The 13,700-nt window shown below is 40.4% G+C and overlaps 1 protein-coding gene and 1 pseudogene across 1 annotated transcript; one reads left to right on the top strand and one right to left on the bottom strand.

The window, feature by feature from the left end:
* Positions 1-316: 316 nt before the first annotated feature.
* On the bottom strand, positions 317-1,728 carry LOC142046746 (uncharacterized; annotated as a pseudogene).
* An 8,345-nt stretch (positions 1,729-10,073) lies between these two features.
* LOC116815450 (uncharacterized) lies at positions 10,074-10,718 on the top strand. The gene has a single exon (XM_032763875.1). The coding sequence runs from the start codon at positions 10,074-10,076 to the stop codon at positions 10,716-10,718; it is 645 nt and encodes a 214-aa protein (XP_032619766.1).
* The last annotated feature ends 2,982 nt before the right edge of the window (positions 10,719-13,700 follow it).

Below are 13,700 nucleotides of genomic sequence, written 5' to 3'. Positions count from 1 at the left end.
AGTTTCATGACTGGCCAGGCTACGGTGTGAAAGTTCTGTTTGTTTCTCCTTAATGAACCCCCCCTACACTCTTGGTTCACTCTATTTCCCTGTAAGCTAGCCACCCTCCTCTCCCATCTTCGATCACCACTTGCAGAGGCAATAAAGTCATTGTTGCTTCACATTCATGCATTCCTTATTAATTCATCACACAAACAGAGGGGAAACTGCCACGGGATCCCGGGACGGGTGGAGGAGGAGGGAAGCACCGAGTGGGGTTGGAGAGGAGGGAAGGACAAGGCCACACTGCACTTTAAAACTTTAAAACTTAAAAACTTTAAAACTCATTGAAGGCCAGCCTTCTGTTGCTTGGGCAATCCTCTGGGGTGGAGTGGCTGGGTGGCCAGAGCCTGCCCCCCACCACGTTCTTGGGTGTCTGGGTGAGGAGGCAATGGAACTTGGGGAGGAGGGTTGTTGGTTACACAGGGCCTGTAGCGGTGGTCTGTGCTCTTGCTGCCTTTCCTGCAGCTCAACCATACGCTGGAGCATATGAGTTTGATCTTCCAGCAGCCTGAGCATCGACTCTTGTCTTCTGTCAGCAAGTTGACACCACCTACCATCTTCAGCCCACCACCTCTCCTCGCGTTCATATTGTGCTTTCCTGCACTCTGACATTGTCTGCCTCCATGCATTCTGCTTTGCTCTGTCAGTGTGGGAGGACGGCAGAAGCTCAGAGAACATTTCATCTTGAGTGCATTTTTTTCACCTTCTAATCTTCACTAGCCTCTGCGAAAGAGAAACATTTGTAGCTGGTGGAGGAAAAGGGAGAGTGGTTAAAAAGACACATTTTAGAGAAAAACTGATACACTCTTTCACGTTAAACCTTGCTGTTCACATTACACAGCACATGTGATTTCATTACAAGGTCGCATTTTTCCTCTTGTATTAAGATCCTGCCGGATTGGTGTGAGAGACCACTCACGCTTCACCCCTCCCCCCACCACGTGGCTATCAGTGGGGAGCATTTCTGTTCAGCCACAGTCAAACAGGAACGGGCACCTGTAGAAGTCCCCTTAATAAAAGCGCCTTATTTCAGCCAGGTGACCATGAATGATATCACTCTCCTGAGAATAACACAGCGAGATAAAGAACGGATGTTGTTTGAATGCCAGCAAACTCCGGCACTATACGCTGCCATGCTTTGTTATGCAATGATTTCCAGCTATGTACTATTGGCCTGGCATGGTAAAGTGTTACTGGCTCCAGGTCCAGGTTGAAAAATATATCTTGGCTGTTGGGGAAACGGGTTTCTCCGCTTCCTTGCTGTGAGCTATCTTCAATCTCTTCATCATCATCTTCCTTGTCCCCCAAATCCGCTTTCCTGTTGTGTGATTCTCCATTGACAGAGTCAAAGCACATGGTTGGGGTAGTGGTGGCTGCACCCCCTAGCATGGCATGCAGCTCATCATAGAAGTGGCATGTTTGGGGTTCTGATCTGGAGTGGCTGTTTGTCTGTCTGGTTTTTAAGCAGGCTTGCCTTGGTTCCTTAATTTTCATGCAGCACTGCTGTGCGTCCCTGTTATGGCTTCTGTCCTTCATGCCCTTAGAGACTTTTTCTAATGTTTTGGCATTTTGTTTACTGGAATGGAGTTCAGCTAGCGCAGATTCGTCTCTCCATATGGTGAGCAGATCCCGTACCCCCCATTCTGTCCATGCTGGAGCTCTTTTGCAATCCTGGGACTCCATCATAGTCATCTCTGCTGATCAGATCTGCACTCACCTGCACCTTGCCATGCTGGCTAAACAGGAAATGAGATTCAGAAGTTCGCTGGCCTTTTCCTGTCTACCTGGCCAGTGCATCTGAGTTGAAAATGCTGTCCAGAGTGGTCACAATGGAGCACTCTGGGATAGCTCCCAGAGGCCAATACCGTTGAATTGCGTCCATATTACCCCAAATTCAACCCAGCAAGACCGATTTCCGTGATAATCCCCTCGTAGGAGATGGAGTAAAGAAATCGATTTAAAGAGACCTTTAAGTCGAAAAAAAGCGCTTCATCGTATGGATAGGTCCAGGCTTAAATTGAGGTAATGCTGCTAAATTCTACCTAAAATCGTAGTGTAGACCAGGCATATAAGAAGGAAGTGGAAAAATTGGAAAAAGTCCAGCGGAGGACAACAAAAATAGTTGGTGGGCTGGAGCACATGACTTATGAGGAAAGGCTGAAGGAACTGGGATTGTTTAGTCTGTAGAAGAGAAGAATGTGGGGGATTTGATAGCTGCTTTCATCTACCTGAAAGGGGGTTCAGACAGGATGGATCTAGATTGTTCTCAGTGGTAGCAGGTAACAGAACAAGGAGTAATGGTCTCAAGTTGCAGTCACGGAGGTTTAGGTTGGATATTAGGAAAAACTTTTTCACTAGGATGGTGGTGAAGCACTGGAATGGGTTACCTAGGGAGGTGGTACAATCTGCTCCCTTAGAGGTTTTAAATGTCAGGCTTGACAAAGCCCTGGCTGGGATGATTTAGTTGGAAACTGGTCCTGCTTTGAGCAGGAGTTGATGCCCTCCTGAGGTCTCTTCCAACCCTGATAATCTATGATTCTATACTGTTATACAATCAAATCTATATTCAGTAGACCTGAAGACTGAATATGATCTGGAGATTTATTTGCAAAGTGTGCGGTTATGTGTGTATACACTTGTCCTGATGCTGGTCTCATTAACTTTGAGTATGTAGAGGAAAATATTCATGACATGTTGTGTTGATTTGGCACAGTAGGAACCAACTCAAGGACTTTCCATCTGCTTTAAGTATAATAAACTGCTGATTTCTTCCTCGGAGTGCTGTGTGTGTTTTTCGGAAAGCATTATTGCAAGTGTTTCTTTGAGCAAGGGGTCCCACTCTCTTACTAAGGATTGATCCTGAGGCAACATACAGTAATAGGATACTTCCAGCTAACAACTGAGAGAGGGTGCAGGCACAACTGTGTTCCACTTTCAATATCAAATCCTTCTTTATACTTACCCTGAAACGTTCTACAAGGGACTGTGATAATGGGGAGACAGCAGTCTCCCTTATAACCTTCAGCTCAGTGGTTAGGGAACTGACATGGAATGTGAGAGGCACCAGCTGAACTCTCTTCTCCCTGTCATGAACATGTGTTCCCCATCTTTCAGGTTAGAGCTCACTGCACTCTAGAGTCATTCTTGCTCTTTTGCTGGTCCAATTATTTTTCAGCTATTTAATACAAAGTGGAACAGCTTCAACAGGAGATACTGAAAAACATCCATAACAGAATATTCCATGCCCCTTCTATAGAACTGAACTGGTGTCTCCCACATCCTGTGGGACTACCCTAAACACTAGGATAAAGGGAGTCCACCGTTGCAAGAGTTGGCAACCACTGGCACGCAGATTGTCAAGGTAAGCACCCTGGTGGGCCAGCCCAGTTTGTTTACCTGCTGCATCCTAAGGTTTGGCCAATCGCGGCTCTCACTGGCAGGTAAACAAACCGGCACAGCCCACCAGGGGCTTTCCCTGAACAAGTGGCAGACTGGCTTTGAGAACCACTGCTATAGAAAACAGTCTGATTATGGTGTCACTTCTGTTCCACTGCTATTCCCAACGGGGCCAACTTTTTACTCCACTCCAGTCCCACAGCCTGCCAGGGATATTAGTTGTGACCACAGGAGCATTTGTGCAGTTCACAGAATTCTTCCCCTTGCACTTGCCACTTCTGTGGCTAGAGAGAGAGACATTGGCGCACATTTACCTGGAGTATACTTGGTTGCAGCCCCTCTTCTGGTTACTTCTGAATTTTCAGCTGAGGTCCTGGCTGCACTTTTCCTCACATTTCCTCATTTATGCACACCTTATTTGTGGACCCACAAAGTTGCAAGACGTTACCATCAATCTTCTCCTGGCACTGGCAAAGATAACCATCCACCAGACCAGGAGAAGGAAGGTTGATGGGCAGTTTCTCAGTGACTGAAGGGCCTAGTTCTATTCCTCACTCATCTCCAGTATCTGGACAGAGTTCCTCTGGGCAGATCACCTTCATCAACCAGTGGGAACTGTCAAGGGTTCTCTGCTCACTGTTCCCATCTAGTTTCCTTATTTATGACCTTTGCTCCTGTCACAGTATTCTCTTTTTTTCTCCTCTGGAATCAATTGTTTTCTGGTCTCTTTGGCCTCTTCCCTCAGTTAGGAGGATGGACCTTTCATTGTAGGTGGGCTTATGTACATACTCCTAGGATGCAAATAAGTCTGTGCCACTGCTATCATCTGTTGCTGGGGGTATTCCTATGGCTTCCAGGAGCTGACTTCACATCATTAGGTCCCGTATGCTTCCTGCAATTGATGTGGCTACGAAGGTAATAAGGGATGCACAGCCTCAATTAATAGGAAACAATATAACTGAAAATCATATTTATTGTGAATGCACTAATTTCAAAAGTGTTTTTCTGACTATATATTTTTTCCTTTTTTTACAGAAAACAAAATGACATGCAGCAGTTCTTTACTGCAAAGGAAATAAGGAAATCAACATTCAATAATACCACTGTTGTAACATGAAATAAATGATAATCATAAAAAGCAGATCTAAAGCATAGCAATATTTTGTATTTTCTAGTGTTTCTAACAAAACCAGAACAAAATAGTTTATTGGCGCCTTAAGTTTAATTTATAAAATTTGGAATTTATAATCACTAAATAATTCACAGTTTTATAATTTACAGTTGTGTTTATATGTCTATCTAATAATGTGAAGGCTCCCTTATAATCATAGGCAGATCCCGTTTCAACACTTACAAAGTGATAACAATGAGCTTCACTGGACTATAAAGATTTAGATAAAAAAATTGAGGGTTTTCTCCATGAATCCTAGTTGGTGGGTTTTTTTCTCTGAATTTGTTTGGCTTTCTGCTTCTAAAGGATCATATTTATGACCTTAAACCAAATGTAAGAAAGATAGATAAGTCAATCTTTGACACTTCCCCACAAAGACCAGACCATCTGGACTCTTTGTATTTGTAACAGGTGCTTTTGGGATTTAGAGCCTAATTCTGGCCCAGATTCTGTTCTGTTTGGGTGACTCTGCTGCTCTGTGCAACTGTGCATTGCATTAATTGAAAAGACTGGAAAAGGCCAAGTACAGTAATTAGTCAGTTGGTCATGCAGAAAACAGACTTGTGGCTAGTGCCACTAAACGTTGAATGCACAGATGTACAATACCATCAACTTTTGCTCTCTGTGGTACCCAGCTAATCTATGGCAGGTAGAGTAAAGATCTGTCTTTGTCCAGGTTTTCAGTCTCTTGGAAGCAACAACATAAATTTCTTAACCACTGGGAAGAGAAAATGGTGTATTTGACTGACCTTAAAAACAAGCCACATAAGCAGAAAATCATCAAACAGTAAAAACACCAGATGGGCCATATATGCTAGTGAGGATTTTAGGTTTCAGACTGAACTCAGATTTACCTAAAAATCAGTCAGTGTGCATAAAAAAAAGTGCTGGAACTTGTACGATTCCAAACTTAATATAACACTCTTTTACAATATAGCAGGGGTTCTGAACCTTTTTCCTTTCTGAGGCCCACCCAACATGCTATAAAAACTCCACAGCCCACAACAACTGTTTTTCTGCATATCCAGTAGATTAAAAGCCAAGACTGGCATTAAGGGGCAGAAAGCAGGGAAATTGCCCTGGCACAATGTCACAGAGGGCCCTGCAAAGCTAAGAGGCTCACGTTTTGGCTTCAGCCCTGCACAGCAGTGCTTGGGCTTTCTGCCCTGGGCTCCAGAAACTCTAACACCAGCCCTACTGTCTAGTTTATTTTGGCGGATCTCTGACTCCTGCTCGCAGACCCCATAGGGGTCTCAGACCCCTGACTGAGAACCAAAGTAATAAAGTACATTTCTTTAAGCACGTTTAACTCCCCTTTGCTGGCAAGTTAACTCTTTTGTAGCCTTGTTTTCTAAATATTTAAGTTACATTGGAAGCCTTCATTTACTTACTATATGAATATGTTCACAATTACGTTGAATTTACATATATGTCCCACCTGAATCCTAGACCTCAATGAATCAGACCTAGCTGGAGTGTTCCATGCAACAGCCAATGGGAACACTATTCTTAAAGCCGCAATCATGCAAGCACGAACGTACTTAACTTGCTACAGAATAGTCCCATTGATTTCACCCATTGTGACCACTAATGGGATCACTCACAGTAGTAAAATGAAGCCTGTTCACATTTGCAGGGCTGGGGCTTTAGTTCTTTCCTTCATCAGACCTATCTTATCTCCCTCCCATTTTTAATATGCTCGAGGGTGGGCACTGGAAGCCTGAGTGATCCACATCATACCGCCAATTTTTAAGGAGAATTTCCCACTGATTTCATTTGGAAATTCAGCTTAGAAATGATGGGAAATCTAACTCAGAATGTTCTTCTTTCTGAAGACGAGTTTAGCCATCTTCACACTTCTTTGACTGGGCTTAGGGAACATAGTGTTCTAGAAACTGGTATAGAATTTAGTGGTGTTACACCACTTTATCCGAGCAGAGGATCTGGACCTTAGAGTTCTTTCTTTTCCAAGGTCAGACTAATCCTCCTCTCATTGTCTCCTGGAAAAGAGGTTCCAGTACACAGACATTTTTTTCTTTTGTCACACATGGAAGCAGCCAGCATCTTCCTGATGTAAATACTCTGGGGTTAGGATAGGAGGGGGCCTGCATTTCAAAATAGATATGTGTTTCTTTAAGCCAGACATTCTTAAATGGAATATTTAGAACTGTTCATTGTTTGGTACTTATTTACCTTCAGAATATAGGTTTGGTGTGGGAGCTGCATCTGCAATTAAGAAGCCAATAGCAGAGGGAAGAAGCAGCAAATCAGTTGGGCTGTAAATATTCAGACTTATTTTGCAGATAACAATGGAAATATTAAATTATGCCTGATCAGTTAGAGAAAGAAAGCAAAGGGAGGGGGTGGGATGAGAGAAGTGAACCTTAAAGTTCAGCTTGTTTGATATTTTGGGTTTGAACATTTCCCATATGCTCTGCCTACCTGTTTCCTTTGCATGAGCAGACAGAAGATTTAAGGATTCAAAGGGCCAATCATCCTGGAAAACTTCAATGAGCATTGTGTGTATCAATTTCCAGGGATTATTTGTCATTTTATATGGCATATTTCAGTCCCCTACCTGGTAATATGAAGAATGGAGCTGAGCGACAGCACAAAGAGATGATGTGATATGTATGTTGCTGATTCAAAACAGAATCCCTGATCTCATTTTAAACTCATTGGACTTGAAAGTGTCATACACCCCTCTTTATATAGAGAGAAATATAGATATAGATATAGATATAGGTATACAGATATCAGTATTTTTTCAGTCATGATGATTTGCAGTGGATCTATATCTATATCAAGAGATATATATTCCCAGCAAAGGCATCATGTCTGAAAAAATACTAATTGCCTCAGTCAGATAACAGATATTGGGAACTGGTTTATTCTGCAGTTGCTGTATAATGTTCACTTGGCACCAAAAGTTTGCAGGCAGTGGGCTGGATTCTGCTGTCAGTTAACACTAGTGTGAATTTGATAGAGCTCCATTAAAGCAATGGAATTACTAAAAGTTCATACTGTTATGTAAATAGGACAAGAATTATTATCATGGAATGCTGGAAGGGTGCACGTGGTGATCGTGAAAGGCGAGGTGGTTATAGGTATGAACAGTGAAGATGACAAGTACACTACCACCAAATCTTTTATTATTCAATACCAGTTCAACTAAGTATTTGCTTTATTTTGTTCACATCTGTAAACTTGAAAATATTAATACTAGCCTAATAATTAAGGTATAAAGGTCTATATAGAACTAAATTATTTTCTTTGTTAAACTGGTATAAATCTGGAATAACTCCATAGGTAACAATGGATACTATGGAATGATAAAGAAAAAACCCATCTTCAGTGTCTTTGACGGAACTGTTGTCATATCACTCTATATTTCAGTTCTGCAGCCACACAGGCAGCCAGCCAAAACATTTAAGGTCAATATAATGAAGAAATAAACGTGAAGAATGGCTGAGAAATACAATCAATGTGGCTCCCTACTTCAGATTCCTGACCTCTACACATTTTCATCCCCATCCTAAAGACCACCAATGTCAGTGATTACCAGGGTCACTTATTATTGTGTCACTAATGTTATCCATTATGAAATAGCATCACTATCGATAACCCACCATGACTGCTTGAGTGCTTATCACCAGATGACATCAGATGGCAGCTGAATCAAGAACAGTACATTGGTAAGTAATGTATGCTGTCTAAAATTTGTTACAAATTTTAGGCCAGATATTCAGCTGGTGTGAACTGCTGATGTGGCTCCACTGATTTAATTTACCAGCTGTGAATCTGTTATTTTATGTTTTTTGGTGGTATCTTCACAAATTAAATAATAATAATTGGAATGTATTAGTTAATACATATTTATTTGTTAGGTGTCCCATACCCAAAAGGCAACATGATTTAATAAATACGTATAGTAATATCAAGAAAAAAGCAACATGGTAACCAGGGGAAAGGTACAGGAAATGCATAAGACACATATAAGCAAATATATGTGAAACAAAACATATGTAAGTCTTTAAAAAAATTACAGCTAGTAAGGAAACAAAAAAGTCTTGAATCTCATTTGAAAGAGTATACTGTGGTATACATCTAGGGAGAACATGCCACAGTTCTGGGACATTGATGGAAACAGTTCTGCCTTCTGTCCTTTTGAGACTACGTTGTGGACCCTATCTGTCACATGGATAGAGATTAGGTGTCCTGAACCAAATATCTCAGTCAGAATAGCCTTGATATGTGGAGACATTTGGATTCCAATCCAAGCATCACAGGCTAGTCTCTGGCAGAGATTAGATATGCATTTCCTTTGGTTCTCTTGAGTTTCTGTGTTTAATTGACATGGCAATCACAAGAAATTCAGTAACAAAACAAGTTTCTTAAAATTTTGGATTTTTCAAACGGACAAAACTGAAATTAATCTAATGCGTTCAAGCACTTAATTTATAATGAAGGAGGAGCCAAAGCTGGTGCTGAGGCTCAGGCTATTTTTTTTTATACATTGATAACTAATGAAGCAAGCCTAGAGGGGCCAGGGCTCTTAACTGCCAAGAAGAGAGGTGCTGGGACTCAGCTCTGGCAAGCCATGGCACAAATTAAGCACTGTTATTGGCATCATATGTTTATCACTAGTGTTTAAAATGTGGCCTGAGTTTTATTTTACAAACACTGGAGTGAATTGAAAACGACTGTGTTTAACTCGGGAGACTTATATCAATTTTAAACTAAAGTGAAATCAGAATCAGACATCATATTTTTTAATTAGGAAAGTTAATAACTTAATGTATTTGAAATTCTGTGTTGCGATTGCTTAAAGACAATGGCATTTATTAGTGAGTTACAAACAATGGTATTTTAAAAGTACAATGCAGAACTTATTTATGCAAGAGGACATGAAGTTTATTTACTTCAGTATTGTATAATTGTTGTTCTAATACACAAAGGTTTATATGTCATTCAAAAACTGGAATATGAACTTGTGCATAAAAAAAACAAAGATGAGCTTAATTCAAAGTCAGTTTCTTCAAATTTCAGAAACTAAAGCTAGATCTGTGTAAATCTGTTACTTCAGGGGAATTACTCTGGATTTACACTGGTGTGATTGAGAGGAAAATCTGGTCTTAAATTATCAAAACACTATACAAACAGTGGTAACTCCCCCACTCCCAATAAACAGATAATTAATTAATTTAGTCTTCTAAAATAATTTTACTCATATAGGTTTACTGAAAGAGAATATACCATATTTGTCAGGTATGAAAATCAAATTTACCATTACTGTGCTTTGGACTCCATAACTAAATGCTACATATTTAAATCTGTGTTTCATGACCTTCTTCTGCAGAGATGCTTACTGAGACTTCATCTCCATTTTCAATCTGATGATAAAACAAGCTAAACAAAGTTCAGACTATAGCCCACCCTTTGGAGGGTGTAGCTAAGTGACAAAATGCTTGAACTCAATGATGGTATGAGCAGCTGTTTCCCTCTGCTGCACCCTTCCTCCCACCAGATGCAGCTTAATCAAGCTCTCTGGAAGGAGAACCAGTTGCTTCAAGAGGAGAATCAGGTCCTCCGGGAAGAGAACAAGGCTTTCCGTGTGGAGAACAAGGTCTTCCACAAAGATAATCAAGCCCTACGAGCAGAGAACCAAGCCCTTTCTGAGGATAACAAGATCCTCCAGGAGAGAAAAATGGATTACTTTGAAGAGAAAAAGATTCTTGAGAAGCAGGAAAAGGCCCTCCGACAACAGAACAAAGCCCTTTGGGAAGAAATCAAGGCTCTTCAAAAACAGGAAATAGCCTTCCAAATGGAGGAAAAAGCACTTCAGGAAGAGACTGTGGCCCTATGGGAAGAGAACAAGGCCTTCCAAGCGCAGATTAAAGCTCTCCAGAAGGATGAGATAGCCCTTCAGGAAGAGAAAAAGGCCCTTCAGAATCTGGGGAAAGCCCTCCAGGAGGAAAAAATTGCCCTTCGTGAGGAGAACAGGGCCCTCCATGAAGAGAACAAGGCTCTTCAAAAGGAGAAGAAAGCCCTTGATGAGGAGAACAAAGCCCTCCTGGAATGGAACAAGATCCTTCATGGAGAGGAATAAGACCATCTAGGAAGATAAGGCTCTCCAGCAGGAGAAAAAAAGAACTTTATGCAGGAGGACAATAAACTGAAACTGTAATTCGACCATGGTCCAGTTTGCAGACTAGAAGAACAACATGGACAAAGGGAGATGAACTGGATATAGATAAGTCTGTTGGGTTCAGTGCCAAGACCTAGAAATTTCACATGTGCTGAAATAAGTTGGGTATCTACATTCTTGATCCTAGAAATTAATAAAGTCCTACTGGAGGTGCACAAAGTGCAGCATCAGACTCCTTCTTTATTTATAAAATTGGAATCATTGAATTGGCTTGATTTTATTTACAATTGGAGGAATACAATATGAATATTTAGGTGAATGTGCTTTTAGCAGGTTTACATCCTTATTGATATTTGCTTTCCACAAATATATTCTAGCACTGTTGGCCAAAAGAGTGATTTTTAGTGAAAAGTTGGTAAATGCTCATGGAAAGCGAATTTTGATTTTGTGAATTCTGAGGGTAAAGGAACAGCACAAGTGACTCTCTGCCACCTTTCCATTCTTCCAGTCCAGAGTCATTTTATACAGTAATCTGTTTCTGAGAAGAGTCAATACAAGATATTTTATAGGAAGAGTAAGAAACCTACAATGGACAGCAGCGGAATAACTTGCCCATAGGGGAAATTTCTTCATAACTTCCACAGTTAGATTTAGTTTATCCCCTGAAGCATAAGGTTTAGTTTATCCCCTGAAGCATAAGGTTTTATATCCTTTTGTCCATCTCTATTCCTTTCCTCAGGGCATAGAGCACAGGCTACAAATGATAATGTGAGACACAGGAAGATGAAGATAGTGACTTGTGTTAACTTCCAGCCAATGTGTTATCGTACAAGTTGTGTCCTTGGTTTTCACAATGTCCCCAGTGTCTATCCATTATTGTTTGCACGGAAATGGAACAGCGGTGCAGAGTCATGGGAATTTGCAGTCAAACATCTTAATGACACTCTATCATAGCATTCATTTCACTACTTTACAGTTGATATCCCATGGGGAGAGACGAAAAACAGATACATAATTAAGATGAGGAAATGAGGTGAAAGTCCTCTCAAAGACTGTGAAGTGGCAACAGGTTGGTTCTATCATCAACATGATTGTCATTAGTTTTTAAAGGAAAACAGAGAGTGGAATGGAGAAAAAATGGCAGTAAGCTAGGGTTACTCAAAACACAGGGATCAGCAACTAGCCTTTTCAGAATTAATAGTCACACTTAATCATGATGAGAGAACATTATAATAACCCTGCAAGACAGTGTACCAATGATGATGGTTTTCTATTTAGAAAACATTTGGTTTGTAATTTCTTGAGGGGTTATTTCCATTCTGAGGTTATGTGTTTAAATAATGAAGAAATATGGCATTCTAATTTGTCTTTATAATACTAATAAGATTAAATTTACCTATATGCAGAGAAATTAATTATCTTCCATAAATACATTATGTTTAAAACATTAGTAAATTTTCATGTGTAATTAGATACTTCAAGTATGATAAACAGCTTTAAAAGTATTTAAAGCAGGCTGTTTATTTCTTGTGAAAAATTAAATACCATTGTGTCACTAGTGGTGATGATGACACTTCAGCCTAATATCTACTAAGAGCTGTATATTGAACAAAATGTATTGCTAATAGAAAGGGCTGGTCCTGCCAGACACTGAGGAACTCTTAGTGGGTACTGAGCACCTTATGCTTCCAAGCTCACATTAAGCTCTCATTATAATGAGATCTGTAATGTTTCTTTAAATCTGTAGGAGGAAACAAGGCAGGAGAGAGGAAGAGAAAGAGAAACTGACTCTGAGCATTGATCAATGTTAGAAAATAGCATCTTTTTTTTTTTTTTGAGATGTTCAATTATTGTCACATGCCACCCATCTCACCTAACTGGATTTTTAAAGTGATAGAGAAAAAGTATGAAATCTTGTGAATTTACTTAGATGAAAAAGGTAACTGGAAGTAAGCAGAGCACTCAACATTAAAAGTTCTTTGCGATCCAAAGATCTCCAAGGATGAAAAGCAGAGATAGGAATGCTTAGTGTGTACTTCTAAAATCAGGGAAACTTTCAAAGCTGAAGATGAGCAATCCAGATTTACATGCTTGTATTGTTGCAGTCACAGAGAAAATATGCTGGGATAGCACCCACAGAGATCTCTATTCCACATTCTGCAGTTCATAATAAATCAATTCAAACCCCTATCTGTTTAAAATTATTATGCTAGTTTATATCATGGCAGAATTCAAGCAGAGCAGTAGCTTCCTTAGGTAAAGAGAAAGGAGGGATCCAGAAAACCTACTGACCCCCTGATGATATCAAAAATTGTGCATCTGACCAGAAAGGACTGAGCTAAAATTAGGTGGAAAAGTAAATATTTATCTGAGATATCTGAGGCTTGCCAGCTAACAGCCCCCAAGTCAAGCACTGCCAAACACCCAAGCATAGCATCTGCTTGCAGACACACTGGACAAGGGACTTTGTTGAAAATCCAGTAATACTCACTCACAAAACTGCTGTTAAATTAATTGGTAGCAGAATTGAACCTTTTACAAATCTGCTATCAGCCGGATACCTCTGAAGGGAAAGCTGGGTAGATTGCTCAAGGGTTGAGAGTATGTGAGCAATAGGCAAGAAATAAGGCCAAAATAGGGTCCCTGATTTTTTTGGGGAGGAGTGGGGTTATAATAGCTATGGGAACCAGAAATCAAACATCATTTATTATTCATTGATATATCATAAAATGCATGTATCATAGCTTTCCTACTCATATTTGGACCTTAGCGTTCATAACCTGAGAAGCTAGCATAAACTCCTCTAAGCTTAATTACCAGCTTAGATTTGATATCGCTGCCACTAGCCAAAAATTCCAGGGTTTTGGCTCCCTCTGGTCTCCCCAAAACCTTCCCTGGGGGACCCCAAGACTCAGAGGCTCTGAGTCTTACCACAAAGGGAAA

The sequence above is a fragment of the Chelonoidis abingdonii genome, chromosome 1 (assembly GCF_003597395.2).
Source record: "Chelonoidis abingdonii isolate Lonesome George chromosome 1, CheloAbing_2.0, whole genome shotgun sequence".
In the NCBI taxonomy this organism is placed as follows: domain Eukaryota; kingdom Metazoa; phylum Chordata; order Testudines; family Testudinidae; genus Chelonoidis; species Chelonoidis abingdonii.
Note: the sequence above shows the minus strand (reverse complement) of the source record. Positions and strands in the feature narration are given on the sequence as shown.